The sequence below is a fragment of the Manacus candei genome, unplaced genomic scaffold (assembly GCF_025592945.1).
Source record: "Manacus candei isolate 608988 ecotype Guabito, Panama unplaced genomic scaffold, ASM2559294v1 h1tg000076l, whole genome shotgun sequence".
NCBI classification, from domain to species: Eukaryota; Metazoa; Chordata; class Aves; order Passeriformes; family Pipridae; genus Manacus; species Manacus candei.
Genome location: NW_026138124.1, coordinates 11,533,861 through 11,542,235, shown reverse-complemented (window position 1 = coordinate 11,542,235; position 8,375 = coordinate 11,533,861). Strand labels below are relative to the sequence as shown.

At 57.0% G+C, this 8,375-nt stretch overlaps 1 protein-coding gene across 2 annotated transcripts in view; it reads left to right on the top strand.

The window, feature by feature from the left end:
- Nucleotides 1-50: 50 nt before the first annotated feature.
- Nucleotides 51-8,375, top strand: part of CLUH (clustered mitochondria homolog) — a 33,767-nt gene continuing 25,442 nt past the window's right edge. The window contains exon 1 of one of the 2 annotated variants that reach the window (XM_051810012.1): nt 51-216. In XM_051810012.1, the coding sequence (XP_051665972.1) occupies nt 102-216 (115 nt within the window). In that variant the 5' untranslated portion in view covers nt 51-101. Of the gene's footprint in view, nt 217-5,253; nt 6,919-8,375 lie in introns of those variants that run through there. The other variant, XM_051810011.1, reaches the window with a different exon arrangement.

The following is an 8,375-nucleotide window of genomic DNA, read 5'->3' as shown; positions in this document are numbered from 1 at the left end:
TAAGGCGCTGCGGGCGCGGGGGTTGGGCCGTGGCGGGCGCCGTAGCGGCGGCGGGGCCGCACCACGTGGGGCGGGCGGACGGTGCTGTCCTTCGCGGGCCCATGGTCATCCGAGCGGGCGAGATGCCGCCGGCCGCCGTGCCGGCCGCGCAGAGCGCCGACCAGCAGCACGCGGCACCCTGCGCCAGCCGGCCCGCGGACACGCAGCAGCGCCCCGGTAAGGGCCCGGCCCGGGGCCTGCGGCGGGAGCGCGGGCCGGCCCCGCGGGGCCGGCGGTGCCCGTGCCGGCGGGGCGAACCCACTATCTCCTCTCCGGCGCCGGGGCTCCCGGGGCCCGCCGGAAGGTCGCGGGGGACCGGGATCGCGCTGGGGACCCGGGGCGGTTCTGCGGCCCCGGGAGGCTCGTCCCGCCCGGGGACACCCCGGCGGAGCGGCCCGGGCGCCCCCAGCCCCCGGCCCGGGGGGCTCCGTTTAGCGGGGAAGCCGTGCCGGGCCCGGCGGCCCCGCCGTGTCTCGGGAGGCTCCGCGCAGCCCCGGGGCCGCGCTGGCTGCCGGGGCCCGAGGCCGCAGCGGGGCCGGGCCGCGCGGTTCGCAGAGCCGGCCCGTGGCGCGGCGGGGCCGGGCCGGGGCCCGGGGCAGCGCCGGGGGCGGGCGGTGCCCCCGGCCCGGACGGGCCCGTCCCGGCGGAGCGGGAGCCCCGGGCCCGGTGAAGGTCACCTTCAAGGGGCCGCTCCACCGCGCGGCCGCGGGGGGGCCCGGCCGGGAGCGGCCCCGTTCCCCGGGCCGGGGGCACCGCCGGGCGCTGCGGGCGCGGAGTTCGCTCCGGGCACCGCGTGGGGCTGCCCGCGCACCGACATAGGTGTCCCGGAGGTGGTGGGCAGGAGGGAGCTGGGTCCTCCTGGAAATTCGGGATGCGGGAGCCACTGACACGTTAGGAAATGCTCAGAAGCACTCAGGAGCAAGAATTTTTCTGGGAAGAGGCTTGTTCGAGACGACGGCTGGAAATTGCGGATTTTAACTAGATATTTGCTGGCTGTTCTTGATTTGTATCGGAGCCTGAGTGGCTCAGGCTGGGGACGAGGTGCAGCCCCATGTCCTGACTGTTCTCAGTGCCAGCTGCAGGGCTGGCACAGCCCCTGCTTCCCCCTGCCCTGGGTTTGCTCGGTTTGGTGTGTTATATTTTCAAGAACTTACAGCCCTGAGCACTGATCTCAGGCTTGGCTTTTTTCTCTGATCTCTAAAGTACAAGCAGAATGCATACAAGCATGGCTTGTGGCTGGCCTTCGTCCTGAGGCACATGGATCCCCTGAGTGACCTCCCTGCCACTTCCTTCCCCTACACACCCCCCCAATTTTATGGTATGGAGGTGGATTTCTGAAGTTTGTCACCTAAAGCAAAGTTCACTGGATTTGGTGGTGGAGCAAGTTGGATGCAGTTCAAGAGTGGGGAGCTCAGTGCTGAGAGCCTCCCCCTCTCCCCCACGTGCCAGATTTTGAAGCAGGCATCACGCCTGCAGTGCCAGCAACTGGGTTAAAAAGTTACGTGGTGTAATTCCTGCCTCTTCGGGTGCAATCGATTGCTGAGGGAGGACAGAAGGTGGAAAAATCTTCCACGTGTTTCAGCACTGCACGAGTGCTCAGGTGCCTCTTGGATCTGGGGAGGAGTAGGGGAAGGTCTTGTCAGGGAGTTGGGGCCTGTTTTGGGTTAAATTACCTTTCTTATAAGCTAGTGTGAGGTCACAGACAGTTGCTGTTTGCAGTGTTTCTTGGATTATTTTTGTGCCTATGGTTTTCACTGTCCTTAGAATAAGTCTCTCATGTGCAAGTTTGTCAGTGCTTCTGGCTACCATAAAATGCCTTTCAACCTTGCCTTGCCCAGATGTGTTTTTTTCTAGCTCAGTTCCTCCATCTCTCAGTGTCCCAGCCACCCATGCCTTCACCCACCTCTTCTGTTAGAGCAGCAGAGAATGCAGGTGTTATTCGAAAACTGCTGTGGAAGCAAGTGTTGCTGTGCATTAGCAACAAGGTCAGAAGGCTGATTCTTAATCTTGGGATCTGCTATCGCTGTCTGTCACCCGACCTTGGAGGTTCACTGGTGTTTCAGAAAGGGCTGGATTGCTGGCACTCGGGGGTTTTTAATATGCAGCTCTAACAGACTTCGGGGGGAGAGTCAGAGAAAAGTTGTGCAAGAGAAATCTGATCACCACTACAAGGATAAGAAGAGGAAAGGAGCACAGTAACAGCATCTGTGCAGCGAGGTGAGGGATGGGAACCTGAGGGGATCATGTTCAGGGCAGCTCTGCTGGTGGGATAAGAGCTGAGCTCCTGTGGAAGATTGCTACACTGCTTGAGCAGCCTTGCTTCTGGGTTTCCCAGCTGAAAAGTGGAAATAAGTAGGTCAGGAGCATGCACTGAGATAAATCCACCTGCAGACACAGAACTGCCTCGTGCACAGTAAGACCAGCGCCGTGTTGCAGAGTCCTGTGTTTGCCTTCGTCGTCTGTACATGACTAAACTTGGCAGCACACCCCTCTCCTGGCACAGCTTCCCAGCACCCGCTTTGCTTTCCTGCGTCGTGCTCTGTTGGTTGTGCTGGAAAGTTGTTATTTCTAGAAGCTTTACAGGTCTCAAGTTCATGCATTTTTTTATTTGCGTTTGAGAAGCAAAGCCAGTCCATGGGGCAGTGCTGGGACAGCATGCCAGAGATGAAAACCAACATGTGGCTCCTGCCATGGTGGCACTGGCTGTCACTTTTGGCAGCAGGTCAGATTTCTGCCGTAGTAGCAAGGCTGTCCCAGGGTTAGCCTCTGGTTCTCGCCTCCTGCAAGCACCTGGTTGATGCAGCAGAGCTCACACATTCCCCTTTGCCCGTGGAGCCTTCTGTTGCATTCTACCTCTCTAAGATTATTGAGTCCAGGACATTTTCCTGACAGTTTGGCATAGAGGCACTTACACAGGGGACAAACCTTCCCTCTTTGGGTGGGAAAGTAGATGTGTGCTCACAGAAGTGCAGGCTCTTCTCTCCAGCTGAAGAGATCACTGCTGGCTGGTCCCCAGGGCCGTGTGTGGCCCAGGCGGGCCCGGGGCAGCCACGGGTGGCCAGCACAGGGTGGCCGAGTGGGAGGCTCCAGGCTCATGGCACAGCTGTGCCACAGGGCACAGGAGGGCAGTGGGAGCTGCTGAGGACAACAGCACAGCTGTCAGATCTCCCCTGCAATCCCTACCCAGAGCTCCCTGCCACCCCCTCTGTGGGTCTTGGGGGCTCTTGGCCACATTGAGGTTTATGTGGGACTCTCAGGACTGGCAGAGTTGACCCCTCCAGGCTCGTGCTGCATGTAGTTTTACCCAGAGCTGCTGTGGCTGTGGTGACAGCTGTTGGTGGTGGCATGGGCTGAAGCTGGAGTCCTCCCTGCAACACTGTGGAGCTGTAGCTGTTGCCTCCCAGCACTGCTGCTTTTGTCTGCAGGCCTGATGCTCTGCTGGTCCCGCTGCACACAGAGACCAGCAGGTTCATTCCATGCCTTGGGCTCTTGTTGTCCCAGTAGCTTTCTGAAACTAAGGCATGTGCCAGAGTTAAGCACAGAGACTTGAAGAATTATCGGCTGTTTCTCGGTATCTGTCTGAAACGTGATTCCTTCCTTCAGCTCTCTTGAAATTTGAGAAACATGCTCTCCCTGACACAGTTGATGTTTTTCTTGGTGCTGATCTTTGCACTTTGCCTTAGTCTTTGCTCCTGATTTCTGTGATGTTTGAATTGCACACTGTTGTTGCAGGGTCACCCAAAGAGCCAGTTTCAGGGCTAAGTTTCCAAAGTTTTGGCCAGATGGAAAGTTTACAAATGGGTTTAAATGTAGTTCCCAGACGTGGAGAACCAATTTGAGTTTAATGATGGCAATAGAGCAGCTCTAATGTTTTACTGTGGGCTCTTATTAAAAGAAGTCCTTGTTGCACCTAAAGTACTGGAAGTTCCTGGGAAGCTGTGGTTTCCGCAGGGGAGGCAGATGGAGGCACCTCTGCATGTCTCCTGCCTCCCCTGATGGGATGTCCTGCAGTCACGTTTCCATTAGGGCCATCTCTGGAGCTAATGCCTGTTCATTTAGTCAATTTATTTGGATTCATTAAACTATTTATTTAGTTTAATTACTTATTCAGCTAAAATTTAATTTGCATTTGCTGTACTGACACCAGCCTTCATATGTTAAAGCTGACACATATCATGCTGCTCTTGAGCTTGCTTTGGCTGGAGTCAAAGAAGTGTGGCTCCAGCTTTGTGGGACCTGACCAGGTACTTCTCCAGGGGGGAGATTTTTCTTCCCAAAGGTCTCTCGGTAAGGAAGAAGAGTTGAAGCTATCAGTACATCTTAACTTCTTCAAAAATCATCAGAGAAACATGAGTTAGCAATACCGATGTGATCTGAAAGTTGGTGCTGGCTCACAAGGCTGAGGGGTACCCAGTCCTGGGGCTCCAAGGCCCATCAGCTCCTGCACTGAAGGAGCAGCTGTGGAGGTCCTGAGGGCTCCTTGCTTACTGCTTACAGGAGCTGAAACAAGTTGGATTGGAGAGACTTCTCTTCTGATTCCTCTTCCTTTTAAAAGGACATCAGAAACTGGCTGGGTCTTTTGTGGAGAGCTGCTGGTGTGTTTTTCAGCCCCTTTCTCCTGGCAGGTGGCTGGCTGGCACAGAGGGGCTGCTCCTGCCCTTCCCAGGGCCGCTGTTGCAGGGGATTGCCCTGCCTCTGTATGTGTTGTGTTGGCCTTGAGCAGGGACCACGTGACCTGTGCTCCTGGCTTTGTTCTAGTTCTAGTTTTTGTGCTAGAGGTGTGGCATGGATTTTATTTCTGCTTGGTGCAGAGTTGTGTCCCTTCCTGTCCGTGTAGCCATGTCCAGTGCTTGTGAAAGCTTTCCCAGGCAGCTCCAAGGTTTAGGCTGCAGCTCTTGCACGTCACATCACGTGTTTGAAAGATCTGGCTCTTTGCATGTGTCGCAGGAAACCTGGACCACTGAAGGGAGCCACGTAGCTGAGCGTGGGGCAGCGTGCCTGCCAGCACAGGATGTGTGCAGAGGGGCTGTGATGCCCGGCAGATGCTGTGGAGGGAGGGTGAGGAGCAGGCGTTTGCAGCGTGGCCTCACTGGCAGTGTGTGGTGGCCACAGCCTCCCCAGGGCACCTGGTGCTTGGAGAAGTCTCCAGCTCCATAATCCCTGCTTCAGTTCCTGTGATTTTCTTAACGTAGCATGGAGAGAGGAGAGGTGTTAGGGGGTTGTGTGTGTGGTTTTGTGGTTTGTTTGTGTTTGATATGGCAGAGCAGGGTGAGAGGAGAGAAAACTTGTCTGGAAACTACTTACTGGTTCACTGCCTGGCTGCTTTGTGCTCGCCTGCTTAGTATGGATGGCTGTGCTGGGCCCGGGTGTGCCATAGTAACTGCCCTCGCCTTGTAATTCAATGCACCTCACTCGCTCAGGTTTGGCAGCCGGGCACAGGCACTCATCCCATGCTGCACTGGTGTGCACTCGAGATCGGGCTATTTATAACCCCTCCGGGCCAGGCTGATCGGGCCGGCATCCCCCTGGGAGTGCCTGGAGAACCTGTCAGAGCCCAGCTGTGCTGCAGCTCGGCGGGGAGAGGAGAGGAACGGAAAGGAGAGGAAAGGAAAGGGGAGCCGCCGCCGCGGGAGCTGCTCCGGGCCTGCTGGTACCGTGGTGTGAGCGCGGCAGGCGGGGAGAGGGGCGAGGCCGTGCCCGTGCCCGTGGATGAAGGTCGCTGGGCAGCGCTTCGGGACAACTGCTGCGAGTCCAACATCCAATTCCACAAGCACGTGGGATCCTGTGCGGGGTTGGCTGCTGGTCCTCTGCATCCTGCTACCCAGGGGCCAAGTAGGAATCCTCTTTGGAGAAGCGGCTGACTGTGTGAGAAGGCAGCAGAGGGCACGGGCTGCGCCTGGGCGTGTGCCTTGTGGGGACCTGACTTCAGTGTACGTGTGAAACACAGCTGACTGCTGTGATCTGGTGCTGCATGAGCCACGCTGCCACTGATCATGGGGAATGGCCTTTTTGCAAACTGCTGCAGGCAAGTCACCGATCTCCTCTTCCAGCCCCGCGGCTCTGACTCGCCGGACGAGAGGTCTCCCCTCTTGCCAAAGTCTCCCACAAGCTGTGCTGTCTGCCCAGAGATGCCAGAAGCTGCCCAGTGTGCTGGGCTATATCCAGACATCATCCCCAGTGAAGCAGTGACTGGAGACCTGCAGAAGGGCACTGAATACATCCAAGACCCATCCGAGACCGAGGACGAAGAAGGAACGGTGACAGTTTGTGACAGGAGTGGTTTGAGACCCGGTGTTGGCACTGCCGGCCTGCTCCAGTGGGCAGAGGCATCCCCCGAGGTGACTGTCCTTCCAGCCGACCTTGGGGCCGGGCCGGCAGGGCTGGTTGATCATGCTCAGTCGCTCGGGGCCTGCCAGAGCTGCGTGAAACTTGAGGCCAGCGGCTTAGCCCACAGATCCTGCCGCCGGGAGGAGCACGTGGCAGCAGCTGAGGGGGGGGACGCAGGCCCTGGAGCACATCCCGCCGGCCAGAGCCACAGTGAGGGACGGGCAGCCGTGCGTTCGGACACGGCCGTGGCGGGTCTGGACTCCAGGCTGAAGCACAGAGGTCCTGCTCCCTGCCGGGGGAGCCCTGGGACAGCGTCCTCTGCTCTGCCAGCAGGTGTGGGGGAAACCCCACGGGCCCAAAGCACAGTTGTGCTGCCTGTACCCCCTGGCAAGGTGTCACCTGAGGCTTGGGACACAAGTGCTGGTTTTGTAGTGACAGAGCCCACTGCCTGCCCTGGTGGCAGGTCAAGCTGTGATCCTGACTCGCAGGGACAGGTTCTGCCCTCAAACCAGCAGAAGAAGAAGAGGAGGAAAAAGAAGCTCCCTCTCCCAGGTGCTCAGCTCTGTCCCAGGGGCTCTGTCATGCTGTGTGGAGCCAAAACACTATATGCCCCTAATGGGGGTGGGTGGCTGCCTGTGCCTGTGAGATGGGGTAGCACAAAGAAGAGGGGAGGGAAGCAGAGGTGACATTTTAACTTCACGGCAGAAGGTGGAGGAGGAAGGTGGTGAGATATCCCACCTGGGTGTGTACCATGGAGGGACCTGTCTGTGCCTTGTCCGTGTGAGCAAAGCAAACATAAAAGCATTTTGCTTATCTTTTTAATTCTTAAGGCAAATCCCTCTTTTGTTTGTGCCTGCAAACATGGTCCTTGTGAAGGATGGGAGTGGATCTCTCTGGCCCAGCCTGCAGCAGCACAGATGGGAGTGTGGGACCAGCACTGGGGGACTTTGGCTCCCCTGAGCTGCATGTGGGTAGAGGAGTGGCCTGACCTGCAAGGATGGAGCAGCTCTGCAGCTGTGCTGAGGAGGGGGTGTTCCTTCTCCTCCTTCACCTGGTGCATCATTCCAGTGCTGTGGGGACAGCAGGCTCCAGCCAGTTGTTGCAGCGTGGGAGGGGAGCAGCCACCCACTTGACCACATCTGGCTCTCCTCCTTTCCCACTTTTCCACAAACTGGCACAGCACAGTTGGAGTCCAGTGTGGCACCAAGTGGTAACTCAGGCTTTTGTCCTTGCCAGGACTTCTAGGATATGAGAAACAGATTATTTTTTAAGTCTCAAGGTCAAATTTTGCCTATCATTTTATTTTTTGTTCGGGCCCTGGGCAGTGACTGAATTTTGGTCTCAAGTGCTGTCTTGTGGTGCACCCACTGGCATGAGGGGATGTGTAGTGTGATTGACCTGAGCTGGTGGCTTAGTTTGTGGTTTGGCTTTCCCTGTGCCCACTGGCATGCCGGTGGCAGGTGTTGAGGCTGCAGCTTCTTGGGAAACTGTGTCATGTTGCTTGGAATTTGAAATACCTTTGAGGAGGGGAAGGCAGAATTTGGCCCCTCAGAATGGCACTGGAGCTGGTAAGGAATGCATTCCAAAACTCAGTGCTGGAAAAGGTAGGGGTTTAATTTACGGGTTTGTGCCTCTGACAATCTCTGTGGTTACTAAATGTAGGGAAGGAAACTCCTCACCGACAGAGCAGTCTGTGCAGACCAGGCTAGCTCACAGAAGTGTAGTGTTGCTGACTTTTTGATCTGATAATCTTAGAAAAGGATTAGTGACTACCTTTGGTTTAGAAGATTTGCTTGAACAATAATTAGTTATTAACTAACACTTCCCAGGATCTGTGCTGTGAATGGCTGTGTGAAGCCAGCAACATTCAGGCTCAGGTGTGCACCTTCCATCAGGCCAGGATCCTGTCTGCTTGGGTTTGCCAGGTGCCCGCCACAGCTGCAGCCTGGCTGTAAACAGGAGGCAGGATTACAGCAGGGCCTGTCACCTTGGCGTGTGAACTCCTTGTC